General features: G+C 38.2%; 1 protein-coding gene across 8 annotated transcripts in view; it reads right to left on the bottom strand.

The window, feature by feature from the left end:
- The window catches only part of TRPC6 (transient receptor potential cation channel subfamily C member 6), a 150,407-nt gene that overhangs the window by 31,116 nt on the left and 103,394 nt on the right, over nucleotides 1–15,897 (bottom strand). For all 8 annotated transcript variants that reach the window (XM_063636446.1, XM_063636447.1, XM_063636449.1 and 5 more), the window contains 5 exons: nucleotides 12,592–12,825; nucleotides 9,805–10,069; nucleotides 8,403–8,598; nucleotides 7,448–7,651; nucleotides 5,735–5,809 (listed from right to left, as the gene is read on the bottom strand). In XM_063636446.1, the coding sequence (XP_063492516.1) occupies nucleotides 5,735–5,809; nucleotides 7,448–7,651; nucleotides 8,403–8,598; nucleotides 9,805–10,069; nucleotides 12,592–12,825 (974 nt within the window). The remainder of the gene's footprint in view (nucleotides 1–5,734; nucleotides 5,810–7,447; nucleotides 7,652–8,402; nucleotides 8,599–9,804; nucleotides 10,070–12,591; nucleotides 12,826–15,897) is intronic.

Below are 15,897 nucleotides of genomic sequence, written 5' to 3' on the forward strand. Positions count from 1 at the left end.
TTGATCCTTTCAAAAAACCAGCTCCTGCATTCACTGATTGATTTTTTTGAAGGGTTTTTAGTGTCTCTAGCTCCTTCAGTTCTGCTCTGATCTTAGTTATTTCTTGTATTCTGCTAGCTTTTGAATTTGTTTGCTCTTGTTTCTCTAGTTCTTCTAATTTTGATGTTAGGGTGTCAATTTTAGATCATTCCTGCATTCTCTTGTGGGCATTTAGTGCTATAAATTTGCCTCTAAACGCTGTTTTAAATGTGTCCCATAGATTCTAGTACATTGTGTCTTTGTTCTCATTGGTTTCAAAGGACATCTTTATTTCTGCCTTCATTATTTACCCAGTAGTCATTCAGGAGCAGGTTGTTCAGTTTCTACGTAGTTGTGCAGTTTTAAGTTAATTTCTTAATTTGACTGCACTGTGGTCTGAGAGACCATTTTTTATGATTTCTGTTCTTTTGCATTTGCTGAGGAGTGTTTTACTTCCAATTAAGTGGTCAATTTTAGAATAAGTGTGATGTGGTGCTGAGAAGAATGTATATTCTGTTGATTTGGGGTGGAGGGTTCTGTAGATGTCTATTAGGTCCGCTTGGTGCAGAGCTGAGTTCAAGTCCTTAATATCCTTAATTTTCTGTCTCGTTGATCTGTCTAATATTGAGATTGGAGTGCTAGAGTCTCTCACTATTATTGTGTGGGAGTCTACGTCTCTTTGTAGGCCTCTAAGAACTTGGTTTATGAATCTAGGTGCTCTTGTATTGAGTGCATGTATATTTAGGATAGTTAGCTCTCTTGTTGCATTGATCCCTTTATCATTATGTAATGCCCTTCATTGTCTTTTGTTCTTTGTTGGTTTAAAATCTGTTTTATCAGAGACTAGGATTGTAACTCCTGCTTTTTTTTTTCTTGCTTTCCATTTGCTTGGTAAATATTCCTCCATCTCTTTATTTTGAGCCTATGTGTGTCTTTGCATGTGAGATGGGGCTCCTGAATACAGCACACTGATGGGTCTTGACTCTTTAGCCAATATGCCAGTCTGTGTCTTTTAATTGGGGCATTTAGCCTGTTTACATTTAAGGTTAGTATTGTTATATGTGAATGTGGTCCTGTCATTATGATACTAGCTGGTTATTGTGCCTGTTAGTTGATGTAGTTTCTCCATAGTGTCGATGGTCTTTACAATTTGGTATGTTTTTGCAGCGGCTAGTACTGGTTTTTCCTTTCCATACTTAGTGCTTCCTTTAGGAGCTCTTGTAAGGCAGGCCTGGTGGTGACAAAATCTCTCAACATTTGCTTGTCTGTAAAGGATTTTATTTCTCCTTCACTTGTGAAGCTTAGTTTGGTTATGAAATTCTGGGTTGCAAATTCTTTTCTTTAAGAATGTTGAATATTGGCCCCCACTCTCTTCTGGCTTGTAGGGTTTCTGCAGAGAGATCTGCTGTTAGTCTGATGGGCTGGCCTTTGTCGGTAACCCGATCTTTCTCTCTGGCTGCCCTTAACATTTTTTCCTTCATTTCAACCTTGGTGAATCTGATGATTATGTGTCTTGGGGTTGCTCTTCTCGAGGAGTATCTTTGTGGTGGTCTTTGTATTTCCTGAATTTGAATGTTGGCCTGTCTTACTGGGTTGGGGAAATTCTCCTGGATAATATACTGAAGAGTGTTTTCCTATTTGGTTCCATTCTCCTTGTCACCTTCTGGTACACTAATCTAATGTAGGTTTGGTCTTTCCACATAGTCCCATATTTCTTGGAGGCTTTGTTCATTCCTTTTCATTCTTTTTTCTCTAATCTTGTTTTCATGTTTTATTTCAGTAAGTTGATCTTCAATCTCTGATATCCTTTCTTCAGCTGGTTCGATTTGTCTATTGATACTTGCGTATGTTTCACAAAGTTTTCGTGCTGTGTTTTTCAGCTCCATCAGGTCATATATGTTCTTCTTTAAACTGGTTATTCTAGTTAGAACTTTCTCTAACCTTTTTTCGAGGTTCTTAGCTTTTTTGCACCAGGTTAGAATATGTTCTTTTAGCTCAGAGGAGTTTGTTACTACCCACCTTCTGAAGCCTACTCCTGTCAATTTGTCAAACTCATTCTCCATCCAGTTTTGTTCCCTTGGTGGTGGGGAGTTGTTGATCCTTTGGAGGCAAAGAGGCATTCTGGTTTTTGGAATTTTCAGCCTTTTTGCACTGGTTTCTCACCATCTTTGTGGATTTATCTACCTTTGGTCTTTGATGTTGGTGACCTCTGATGGGGTCTCTGAGTGGACATGCTATTCCTTTGTTAGTTTTCCTTCTAATAGTCAGGCCCCTCTGCTACAAGTCTGCTGGAGGTCCACTGCAGACCCTGTTTGCCTGGGTATCACCAGCAGAGGCTGCAGAACAGCAAAGATTGCTGCCTGTTCTTTCCTCTTGAATCTTCATCCCATAGGGGTACCTTCCAGGATACATGGGGGTCAGGGACCCACTTGAAGAGGAAGTCTGATCCTTAGCAGAGCTCAAACACTGTGCTGGTAGATCCACTGCTCTCTTCTGAGCTGCCAGGCAGAGATGTTTAAGTCCGCTGAAGCTGCACCCACAGCCGCCCCTTCCCTCAGGTACTCTGTCCCAGGGAGATGAGGGTTTTATCTATAAGTCCCTGACTGGGGCTGCTGCCTTTCTTTCAGAGCTGCCTTGCCCAGAAAGGAGAAATCTGGCAGTCTGGCCACAGTGGCCTTGCTGAGCTGCAGTGGGCTCTGCCCAGTTTGAACTTCCTGGCCATTTTGTTTACACTGTGTGGGTAAAACTGCCTACTCAAGCCTCAGCAATGGTGGATGCCCCTGCCCCCACCAAGCTCGAGCATCCCAGGTCGATCTCAGACTGCTGCTTTGCTGGCAGCGATAATTTCAAACCAGGGCATCTTAGTTTGCTGGACTCCGTGGGGGTGGGACCCACCGAGCCAGACCACTTTGTCTCCCTGGCTTCAGCCCCCTTTCCAGGGGAGTGAATGGTTCTGTCTCACTGGTATTCCAGGCACCACTCGGGTATGGAAAAAAAAAAAACTCCTGCAGCTAGTTCGGTGTCTGCCCAAACGGCCGCCCAGTTTTGTGCTTGAAACCGAGGGCCCTGGTGGAATAGGCACCAGAGGGAATCTCCTGGTCTGCGAGTTGCAAAGACCGTGGGAAAAGCACAGTATCTGGGCCGGAATGCACGGTTCCTCAGGCTCACTCCCTCATGGCTTCCCTTGGGTAGGGGAGAAAATTCCCCAACCCCTTGCGCTGCCCAGGTGAGGCGATGCCCCACCCTGCTTTGGCTCACCCTCTGTGGCCTGCAGCCACTGTCCAACCAGTCCCTATGAGATGAACTGGGTACCTCAGTTGGAAATGCAGAAATCACCTGCCTTCTGCGTTGATCTTGCTGGGAGCTGCAGACCAGAGCTGTTCCTATTCGGCCATCTTGCCTGCAATCCTGTTTTTTTTTCTTCCACTCACTACTTCATTTATTTCAAGTTATTTTTTTCCAGATATGCCCATTTATGATTTTTAACTGGACCCCTTATATTTTGCATTCTTTTTATAGGGCTTTTAGGCCTAGTATTATTTATTTGTCCTCACTGGATTAATATCACTACCAAATTATGTAGTATACCTACTCTTCCTGCTCTCTAGTAATAGCAATTAAAATAATAAATAGCTATTATATACCCACTATGTGCCAGGCCCTGTTGTCAGAACTTTACAGTATTAAGTAATTAATTTAATATTCAAAAGAACATTTGGATGTTGGTGTGATTACTGCCTACATCCTGTGAACAAGTAAAGAGTCTTAATGAGACAACATTCTAAGTACAACACACACAGGCATGCATTAGAATGGCAGAAATTGCTCACAAAATATTTGGACTTAATTCTGTGTTTCCCATGTATTCTATTCATCATAACCATCATCATGAGAACATGGGTGGTAGACTTCTTCTGTAAAGAGCTAGATAATAAATACTTTAGGATTTGTGGGCCACATATGGTCTCTCTCACATATCCTTCTTTATTTTTTTCACAACTATTTAGAAATGCAATTTTTTTTAAAATCTCTAACTCTCAGTCTGAAAACAGGCTGAAGACTAAATGTGGCCTGAGGGCTATGACTTGTTGACCCCCTATACACTAGCCTCCTAACCACTAAACTATCCTTTCTAGAGTGAAATGACTTTGTAGCTCTGTTATATACCTTATTTTCCATTTCTTAAATTTCCTTTATTGGAATCATTTTTAATTTCCTTTATTGGAATCATTTTTAAATGCAATCTAGACTCACCTGGATAGGCAAGCCAAACAAAACTTGTCTGAACAGCAAGAATGTGCCAATTTGCAATGACCCTAATCTGCTGACTGACTCTCTTGGATGACCAGGGATGATTTCCACTTGCCTTCTTGCTGTCTTACTCTCAGCCCTTGCAGCCCCATTGCTGTGGCAGGGCTCCCAGAATTCATGCACAGGTCGCTCACCCACGTTACCTCCCACTGCAGCCCTTCTCACCTGTGATATTGTTCTTTGGAAGTTCTTCCCAATCAAACCTCCTAATCTTACTAGGGCTAATGGCTTAGGGTTCCCCTTACCTAAAGCTCTCCTTTGTTTTGTGATTTGTAGTGGGTAATGGTTGACATGCTAGTGGAAGGGATGGTTAGAAAGAAGCTGGGAGGGTGGATATCAGATAGGCCTTAAGAGGATTCCTATGTTGTTGTTGGGGGAAGTAACATAACCAACTTAACAAAAAAATGGTCTCCCTCCTTGTCATTTGTGTTCTATGGGATGGACATATATCATAGTTCTGGTCAATGAGATATAACAACAGAAATTGTTGGGAGATTCTTCTGAAGGTGGTGGCAGATTCAGCTAGCATCCCCTACTTTTCCTTTGCCCTTACTCCTACATGCCTGAAAAGTGGGTATAATAGCTGAAGGTAAAGCTGTACTCTTGTATCTGACTATGACAAAAAATCCAGGAGAATCACAGAAACTCATGCCTGTAACAGCCCCATACTGCATAAATCTGGAGAGTTAAATGAGGCAGGGAGAAAACAAGTGTCTTTTTTAAACCACCATGATTTGGATTTTATATTACTATATGTAATTGAATGCAGGTCCTACCTGATACATTGCCCTCTTCCTAATTCATTCCTTTATCAACAAGCATTTCCTTTTAGCAACAAGCATTTATTGTGCCCCTACTATGTACATGCCACAAAAAAAGAAACGTCCTCATCATTGAGGATTTTGCTACTCTCAGTTAATGAGCTGATAGACCTCTAGAGCACATTGTTCATTATACACGGTGTTGACCACAATAGCCATTGAGGTCCCACAGTGCCTTTTTCCATCGCTTCTTGATTATTGACAAATTAGGAGGCACTGGGTACCGTGCCTGCTCTCTACCTGAGTTGCAAAGAGTGAAGTTAATCATACCCTCCATCAAGTTCTGGACAGATTCGTCTCTTAATATTCCCTTCTCTATGTCACTGGTCTTATATTCTGTCACCATAAGTATATATAAGTATGTGCTTAGTATATGTCTTAAATATACACGCTATTCTTTTTTGCTTATAAAACATAGCTTACTTCTACCTCTCAGTAGTGGAATTGTTGAGAATTGTTAAAATAGTTGAATTATTTAATGTGTCTGTTCTCTACTTCCTAAAATTCCTTCTGAACATGTCGCTTTCTTTGAAAAGATAAGCCTGATCATGTGCATGACTTCATATTTTCAAATATGAGCTTACCTGTTTTTTGTCAAGTGATAATTTTGAAAGGTCTTCATGACTTCCTAAAATTCCAAGTTTCTTTTCTTCATTTATCTTTTAAAGATAGATAGTAAAATGAGTATAACTGCATAACCAATTTCACTCTTTGTTCTGTATTTTAAAAGCCATTTCGTCTAATTCCCCAACAAGTTTTAATGAGAGAAACATATTCTTACAGGGTTATTCCCTTTGCAGTGCTTGCTTCGACATTGCCTTTGGACTCTGAATTCCCTCAGGTTGCATTCTAACCATACCTGTAAACCACTCATTTAATTACATAAAATAAAGGAAGGGAAATTTTTGCCACTCAATCCACTGAGTTCTATAAGTTATACTTCTGGAAGAATACCATAGATTGATCATAATTACATTTAAAGAAAGCTTTAAAATTCTCAAAGTACTTTTATATACTTATGTGAGTTGATCTTCAGGATGTAGATATAATTTTTTTTCACCTATTACAGTTGAGGAAACTAGAACTCAGAGAATGTGTTACTTACTTGAGCACCCTAAATAGTAAATGGTAAACAATGCAGGAATTACAACATTTTCCTTTTATTTAATGATAGAATCTTACTGCCAGGAAACTTTATAATCATTTGGCCCAATCACCCACTCAGTGTAAGAAGGAGAAATCTTCAATACATTCCCACTGTCAGCTATCTGACATTTATTGACTGCTTACAATGGTGGGAGGCTCACTACTTCTAAAGGCAGCCCATTCTTCTGTTGGGCAGATTGTCTTCTTAAAAGTTTGCTCTTATATCGAATTAAAATTTAACTATTTGAATTTTTGGCCCATTGCTTTTCTTCCCACTTTTGAAAAACAAGTGTACTTCCTAATTAAAGATAGAAATTACAAAGATATTTTTAGTTACTTTCCATCTTCCTTTTTCAGAAGAAACAGCCAGCTCCTTCAGTCCTCCCTCATATGACACTTTATCCATATGTGTTCCATTCTGGTCCTCCTCCTCTGGATACACCTGGTATCTCAGTGCTCCTTCTGAGTATAGAGGTCTAAATGCTCAGCAGAGATCTTTGCACAGCATAAGCCCTCACCTTCCACTTCCAGTGAGACACAAATTCCACATGTTCTCTAAACATATCTGAACATGCTGTGATCACCCTACTGCCTCATCTAAGCACTAAATCTTTTTATTTTTTAAAAAAAGACCGCATCGCCTTGTGGGATTATTGTTTTTAATCAATGTCCGTAGCTCTTTCTTTCTTGAACTACTTATTGCCAAGCCTGGTCTCCCAAATTGCATGTGGGCAACTGATTTCTGAACTTTTCAATGTAGAAGTTATCTAAGAGTTAATCAAGTTGCCCCCCCAGTCATAACAAGCTGCTGCCGATTTACCGGGCTGTATAAATTGAAGGAAAAGTGAGGGACATGCAGCCACAACAGCAAAAAAGCAGCCCAGAATAGTTCTTCTTTCAGTACTCGCTCCAGATAACATACTATTTTAGTTATATTTCATGAATTTTTCTTACATTCTTTTAAGTAGGAAATGTCCAGTGTGCTCATGTTGAACAGACACAAGCCAAAGGACTGTGCTGTGTGAAGTGACTGCATGTGGGAATAAATGGACGTGTCATCAGGAACTGCTTCTCTTTAAAGGGATGTGGCATAGTGGTTACAGTAGTCACAGAATTTAAGAATACAATTATAAGTTATCAAGCTAAGTTACCTTGTTCATTTCTGCATCTTCCTGCAAACCTTTTTTATGGCCCTGGAACAGCTCAGAAATCCGTTTTTTAAGCTTCAGTAAGAGATAAAACAGGGACTTTGGACTTGGCACCAGATTGAAGGGTACAGGAAGTGTTCTCCCCTCCTCAAAGTAGGAAAACCAGAGTTTGGCCCTTGCAAATTTCCACTCCACATCAGCGTCATCCTATACAAATACACATGACAGTTCAGCAAGGAAATGCATAAACAGAATTACTGGGATGCTTTTAACATTGTGTGGCTAGATGGAGGACAATGCCTATGTTTGTAAACACTCTCAGACCCCAATGATTGTTCCAAGATTTTTTCAAAATGTTAACATTCTATTCACATATTCTTTCTTAAATTTGTCTAAAATTTTGACAGTCTTGCAAGACTATTAATCTCCAAGTTCCCATGTGTTTATAAATACCTGATAGATATAAATGTATTTTCCTACTTTCTGAAAAACACTATGAAAAGTTATTCTCTCTTTTATCCTGAAATATACCACTCATTTATTTGGGACACAGATCAAGATTTCTGGAATAAAAATTTACACTGTTAATCTCAAGTTGAGAAAAGGTCAATTTTGAATATCACTCAAAAAAGACTTGGAGAATGATGGTATTCATAAGCAATAATTTTTTGAATAAAATATAAATTCATGCTGATATAGTATTTCTAAAGTTTTTATTAAATCAATATCAAATCAGCATTTCTGCTTCTTATGCCTTACTGCCCCATGACACCTTACTGATGTTGCATTTGGAAGCAAAGAGTTAAAATTTTCCAGATTACTGGTCAAACGAGTGTATAAAACAGGGAATGAATAAAAGGGCGAAGAGCAGTCCATACTTTCATCCTCACTGCTGAGTTAGCCCTTGGAATAGTTAAAACTTGTAGGCACAAATTATAAAAATGTATTGAGATTATACCTCAATTTCCTGGAATGAACTGTTGATCATGGCAATTAACATATTTAGCAAAACAATGACCATTGTAACATTATAGACTCCATAAAGAACGTAACCAATGTTTTCAATGAATTTGTGGTTATAGTTGATGACCACTGATTTCACTTCAGAAAGTCCAAATATAGCCCAGAACAGTGTCTTAAAACTCTCTTCAACTCTGGGGAAAAAATAAAAGAAGACAAGAAATAAGAAAATATATAAATAAATAACAATATTACCATAATAAAAGTGAGTTGGTTTAGTGTCTTTGCAAATTAGTGAGTATAAAAAAAAATTCTTCACTTCTCTGAAGCTCACTTTTCTTTTCTGTAAAATGGTTACAATAGGATTGCTGCAAGGATGGGGTAATATTGTGCATATGAAGTACATAATCATAGCTCAATATCTAAATACATAAGCACTCAATAAGTGCTATTAATGTAATTTCATAACCACAGATAGGAACACTTAATCCATAGCTTTGGCAATGGAATTGTTAGAAGCCTTTTAGGTTTCCTCCTGATCTCTACTTCTACTCATATCCAATAGATAATAATCATACTTATATCCAATAGATAATAATCATATACATCTTAATGGAAAATACAATATAAACAGACCAATGTTAACAAAATCACTGACATGTCTTAGGTAGGAATTTCAATGCTTTAGGCCTAATTATTGACCAAAGCTAAGCCAATTTGCTTAATTCAGGTGGTTTCATTTCCCTGGCAAACTGTATTTTAGAGAAATATGGAAAATAGTAGGCTTATGTTTCAGTTGTTGTGCTTCTTATTGTAACACTGAAGACCTACTATTTAAATAATTATTCCAAACACACTTTATAAAAAAAAAAAAAAAACACTTGTCCATAGTGAACATAAGTCAAAACTCTTGCCACTATTTATAAGTCAGATCTACTCAGTGATAAAATCTGAGAAATTCATTAGGAAAGCAGCTGTTTTCATAGTTAGCATCCCCAGGAGTCCCCCGTAAGCAGGAGGGTAAGGGAGTTTAGAGCAACAGACCCTAGAGTCAGCAAGCAAGGGTTACACCCTGGCTGTTCCACACACAGCTATGGAATATTCAGCAAATTACTTAATTTTTGTAAATTTCAGTTTCCTCTTGGTGAAATAGAGATAATAAAGGGAAGCATGCAATGTATTTACCTGGCTCTAAAAATGTAAGTTATTATTTAATATTAGAAAGCTTCCTACATTTTAGAGTCCCTCCAACTCATTTGTAAAATCCCCTCATTTTGCACAACAGGAACTAGAGATGAAGTCTTTACCAAAACATTATTTATCCCATGGACTTACATAAACACTGTTAAACTAATATTTAATTTGCAATAACTATCATCAAAACATCTGAGATCACATACGTTGTGAAGGCTTCATTTTGTTTTGCACCAATGTAGTAGGAGTAGAGATTGAACATTCCAATCATAAAGGCCACAAACACCATAATGAATATGACCATGAACTTGAAGATGTCTTTGACTGTTCTTCCAAGTGATATCTGCAGAGGTCCAAAGCTTTCATTTGCTGGTAAAATATAAGCTATCCTAGAGAAACTTAAAACTACAGCAATTGCATAAAGACCTTCAGATATTATTTGAGGATCAGAGGGGTCCCACTTTATCCTGGCTAGGAAAAAGCAAAGACAAAGAGTTGTGTGAGTTTCTTCAAGTTTTTTATTTAGGTAACTTCTTTTTCTGTGAAAGAAATATAGTTATGTTAGAATCCGGTTTTCGAATGGAAGTCTCCTATCTTAAAGGGCTTCTTAAGCGTCTGCTATAGTTGAGCTTCTTAGTTTATTGAGAACATGACTTTCCTGGTTTGCTAGCAATTTCCCATAAAGGGATAGCATAATAGTTAAGAGTTCAGACTATAAACTCAGTATCTGTAAAAATTCACGTATATATGTACGCACACACACGTATAACAAAGAACTTATGTAAACTACTTCTCTTAGTTTTGTTTCCCCATTTTTGAAAATGAGATAATATCCCTTCTAACTCTCTTGTCTTCGTGAGAATTCAATAAGTCAACATATGTTCAGTGTTTAGCAAGTGCCTGGCACTTAATAAATGGTAGCGTTTATTATTCAGTCTTAAACTATAATGTAATTTTAGGCTTGTAGCATATTTGCAGTCATTTAAATTTATTAGGAGTAACTTTTATTGGTCACTCAAGTCTATTTTTACCATAAAGTGTAGCAATTATTCACTTATGAATTTTTCTGGCATTATTACATCAGGTCATCAAAAATGCAATTAAGAAACCATTATGAAGAAAAATACAAAACAGTTTGTAAGAAAGGGGAAAAACAATTACAAATTTGTATTTGCTTAATGGCTGAGAAGTGGAATTAGGAGAGGATAACAAGAAACTAATAAAAGCAGTTTCCTTTTTTACAGTGCTTTGAATATAAGTATTATCTACAAATAGCTTTGATTTTTTAAAATTAAGTGCATTTTTAAAAATCTTAAACATTAAAATAAACGATAATGATAATGGAGTCCTTATTGTGATATTGCCAATGAACTCACAAGTGAATGTTAACTAATTTCTTATCAGAGGGTTTGAAATGAGTATTCAGAGGGAATATATTTTCCCCATCCAGGTTTCTACGAGGTGGTAGTCTCCTTAAGTAAATAACTGAACCAATTTCCATCCCTTAGTCACTTTCTTCCTGCAAAGCTGGAACGACTTATCTGATTGCTAAATTGGGATGAAAAACTGGACATAGTTAGCTCGGCATTACCTTCTCTCTCCTGGGAATTCTCCTCTGGTCCTCCATGGAAGATCTCACTTGATCAGGCACTTGCTGCCATCCTCTTTTTATGGGGAGGACTGCCCTGGCCCATTGCTATCTAGAAATTGGAGGATAAGTCTGCCTAATTCTGGGGTTCAGTATTACTGAATCCATTAGCTAATAGAACTATGTCATCCACCCCAGATTTTTATCAGTGTTAGAGGTGATGATCTGGCCTCCATATTAATTTCTTGTTTTATTTCTCAACTAATTCTAAGCCTGGTTGGGAAACAGTGGTGTTACTGATTGGGGAACCTCTCAGAGATCCCAACAATTCCTTTGTTTTCAAATACTTTTTATATATCTTAAATGAAAATGGCACTCAAATGTGAACTTTATTATATATATTTATGGGGCACAACTTGATGTTTTCATATATGTCTGCCTACATTGTGCAAAGATTAAGCTAATTAACATATTCATCACCTCACATATTTACATTTTTGTGGTAAAAACATTTAAAATTTACTCTCTTAGCAATTTTCAAGTATACAGTACATGATTATTAACTCTAGCCACCATACTGTGTATCACCAGAACTTATTCATCCTAACTGTGTACCCTTTGTAAACTTTGTACCTTTGACCAACATCTCCCCATTTTGTGCCCCTTACCCCAGCCCCTGACAACCACCATTACCTTCTACCTCTTTGAGTTTGACTTTTTTTAGATTCCACAAATAAATAAGATCATATACCATTTGTCTTTCTTTGCCTGCCTTACATCACTCAGCATAATGTCTTCCAAGTTCAATCATGTCATACAAATGACAGGATTTTCTTCTTTTAAAAGGTGGAATAGTATTCCATTGTACATAGATGTATATATATACACATATATGTGTGTATGTCTATACACACATATACATATATACACACATATATACACACATATACATATATACACATACATATGTATATGTCTATACACATACATACACACATATGTGTATATATACATATACATATATATATACACACACATATATATGTATACAGAGAGAGATACAGAGAGATAGATCAAATGTGAACTATTTTTTATTAAAAAAGAAGAAAAAATAAATCCAGGATATAAGACATGTATTCTCAAGGAAGTTTGATAATTAGCCAATTGATCCAAGAGATAAAGGGAGATGAGTCTTGTGATTAAGAGAGTTTTCCAGGGAGTAGAAAAATCAAAGGAAGAAGCGGAAAGCATGCTTCCTCACATATAGATGCTCATTCTTCAGACACAGATGTTGGAAACTAACAAACAGTTTTATGAGAATCGGGCAGTAACCAAACTACTACTGACATCTGTTTTACAAGAAAATTCTGCATTTTTATTTATATTGACTGTACTGTAAACTCACCCAAATTGTAGTATTTCACATTGTCTCCCAGTGTTACTTTCGTCAAGTCCTTCAAAGTATCATTCGCGTCAATGATGCTCTGGGCTTTGGAAGCATGCCAAAATGCCATGAATCTTGCAATGAATGATGCTGCAAAAATTGCTAACATACCAAAATCAAGCATATTCCACAACTCAAACAAATATTCCTTGGGGCCTTGAGTCCAAATTTCTTTACATTCAGCCCATATCATGCCTGCATCAGGAAGGGGTTAAAATATCAATTCAATTGCATTCACTCTTAGCTGTTCTATAAAACGAAATATGTTTGAAAGGTCTCAGCCTGACATTACAAAACTCTTCAAAATTTGGTCCCAACCTGCCATCCCACCATAATTCCCATATCCTCACAAATATCCTAGTCCAGAAATTTCAGTGCATACCTGAAAGCAATTTGACAAAGTTCATTGAACACCTTAAAATAACAAATGTCCTGCTGATCAATTAATTCCACACATAGAAATATATTTAACAGATGTTTATTGTAGGATACTTTATAATAACCCAAACACAACTACACACTCAAAATAGAAGTAAAATGGAAGTGGGACTTCCACAGATGGAGTATTATGAAGCCATTTAATATGATATTTTATTAATTACCATGGGACAGTGACCATGAGAATGTGCCTCAGTGACATCCAACTACAGGAATTTGATTAATCACAGGCCTCACCCACTGCCTTCTGAAAACCACTGCCACTTTTGTCCAAGGCCGTGTCTCCCCCCGGCTGCTCTCAGCCAATTACTGAGGGTGCCCTTTCTTGGGAGACATGGGACTCTTCTGATGGCTGACTTTGGCTCAAGGATTTCATGACAGCTTTGCCAACCTTTCCTTAGATTGTGTAAAGATCTAGGATGCTTCTACCCAACCTTCCTGCCTGCTCTCTGTCCCTTGGGGTTTGACTTGTATCCCTGCCTGAGAGCCCTTGAGACATTTCTCAGCTCTCTTGCCATTTCCTCTCACAAGAAATGTTCCTTAATAAAATTCCCATTTCCCTTAATAAACCTGTTGAACATTTAATCTTTGTGCCTGCTTCTTGGAGGACCCGGACTAACATACACTGGAAAAATCTTTATATTGTAATGCTAAGTAAAAATGTTTAAAATGTTACGATGTATGGTTTATGTTTAAAACCAGCACAGTGAAAGCCTAGATGGGATGACAGGAACTTATTAATAGTAGTTGTCTTTTTCTGGTGGAATTATTAATAGTACTGCATATTTCTTCAAAATTTTAACATAGTATTTTGGAACACTGGATTTGAGATCAGGCTACCATGGATTCAAGAATTTATTCTTCCATTTGTCAGCTATGAAGTCTTTGATAAGGTATTTAAACTATCTAAAACTCAGTTTGTAAAATGGGAATGATATTGGTTCATTCCCACTTGACTGGATTGTTATGAGCCTTAAATAAAATAGTTCATGTGAAATACACAGCTCAGTGTCTGGCACTTGGAAAAAATTATGACTAACATTTATTGAGTGCTTACTATTTAAAATTTTCCATGATTGGCACATGTATTTTTTTCTTAATTTGAAGAATCCCACTTTTTTCATTAAAAAGAAGTTGCTTTATCCCTATTAAGATACTCTACTCTGACATCCTGCCTCCTACTGGAGCCATCTGGAGAAATACAACCTAAACTCCAACAACTGATCAAAACTTGCCTCCATCAAGAAGTCCTTCACAGCCTCGAGTTGAAATTAATCTTCTCCTCTTACCCTCAGCAACCACCTGCCTCAAATTCTCACATTTGTCCTAAATGTTAATCACAGAACCTGCTATGTGAATAGCTGCAGAGCCCTGTGGGGATGAAGGAAATGCCCCATCTCTAATTTCCAAGAGCACATCATGTGCCTTTTCTTAAAGCCAGCATTAAATGCAGCATAGAGGACATGGATTTAAGAGAAGACTTCATTACTTATTTTGAGTTGTTTCAAGTTAAGAGGGGACTAGGATTGAATTCATATATAATCTGGGGGATCAAATTTGTAACAGGAAATACGGCAGTTTTTTTCCCCCTACTGTGGTCCCCGGGTTCCTGTCAGCCTCACTAGGAGATGCGGATGGTTCAGAGTAACAAGCATGGGGACTAAAGGGACATTTGAACTCATGCAGTCTAGTTGTTTTCAAAGCTTCCCCTCCTCTTGTTCCTCCCACTTTTCCATTTTCTTTTCTCTTTCTCTCTTTAAGAAATAGCATTCTTGGCACAAATGATGTCTTCCTGAAGCTTAAAAACTAAAACAAGTGAGCTATCCTGCTCGAAGGAAAAGTTTCTGTCTCATTTGTCCTGAGGACCCCTGAGAGCTGCCAAGGAGAGTTTGAAATCCCACATCAAGTCCAAGCTCGCCTCAAGCAGGAGACTTCACAGGGATCAAGCCTCTGCTCGTATAGATCTTGCGATAAGGTGCTTAACTAATTCTGAAGGCTGCTCATTCCACTGTTGAATTTTCAGAATATTCCTTCAACATGGATGCAGTGGTTCTATTTTTGCCCTCTAGAGAGGTAGCAAATGAGTCAGCAACCTCTGCCTTCAAATTTCTTTTTACAAAAAACAACCAAAAAACCCACCTGTGTGCTCATTAAATCTGTTTTTCTGTGGCAGAGGCAGGTTAACCATGAAACTGAAGCTTCAAGATGCCTTTACTTGCCCAGGCTCCTGCTAAGTCCTCACTTTGTCTTCCTTTTCTCTAAATGGGGCCCTCTGAATAAACAAGCCTCAGATTCCACTGGGTCTTAACCCCATGCCTCACCCTCTAGGGTAAGCTTCCCCAGCCCCCTCAAGTGCTGTTCTGAGAACCACTCACTCTCCTAACTGCTGTGCTTGAAACGCTCCTTAGTTTGCCAATTGGCTGCACGTGGCACCCGGGGCCTGCAGATGTGGTCTCGCCATTGGGTAATTACTGCCCTGGGCTGCCGTCCTCTCCTTCTGTTGAAGAGTCAGCCCAGGACTGCATCTGCTTTCTCAGCAGCTCAGACTGGCCATTAAGTGACAAGTGCTCCTAAGGCCCTTTTCACGAGTGTCTTCAACCATGCCCTCCTCCCTGTGTTCCTGCTATATGTCCTCTCATTGATTTGAGCTCACTGTTCTGCCTTGTCAACATCTCCTAACACATCCGTTTTGTCATTTAGCCTTTCAACATTTTGTCAACTAAAAATTAGATAAATTTGCTTTGTGACTAATAGTGTTGTCCTCTCCCTCAAGCCCAGATAACACACCCAACATCTCATCTAAGTAGGCCACTTCTTATTAACATTTCC

This window comes from Symphalangus syndactylus, chromosome 3 (assembly GCF_028878055.3).
Source record: "Symphalangus syndactylus isolate Jambi chromosome 3, NHGRI_mSymSyn1-v2.1_pri, whole genome shotgun sequence".
Lineage (NCBI taxonomy): Eukaryota > Metazoa > Chordata > Mammalia > Primates > Hylobatidae > Symphalangus > Symphalangus syndactylus.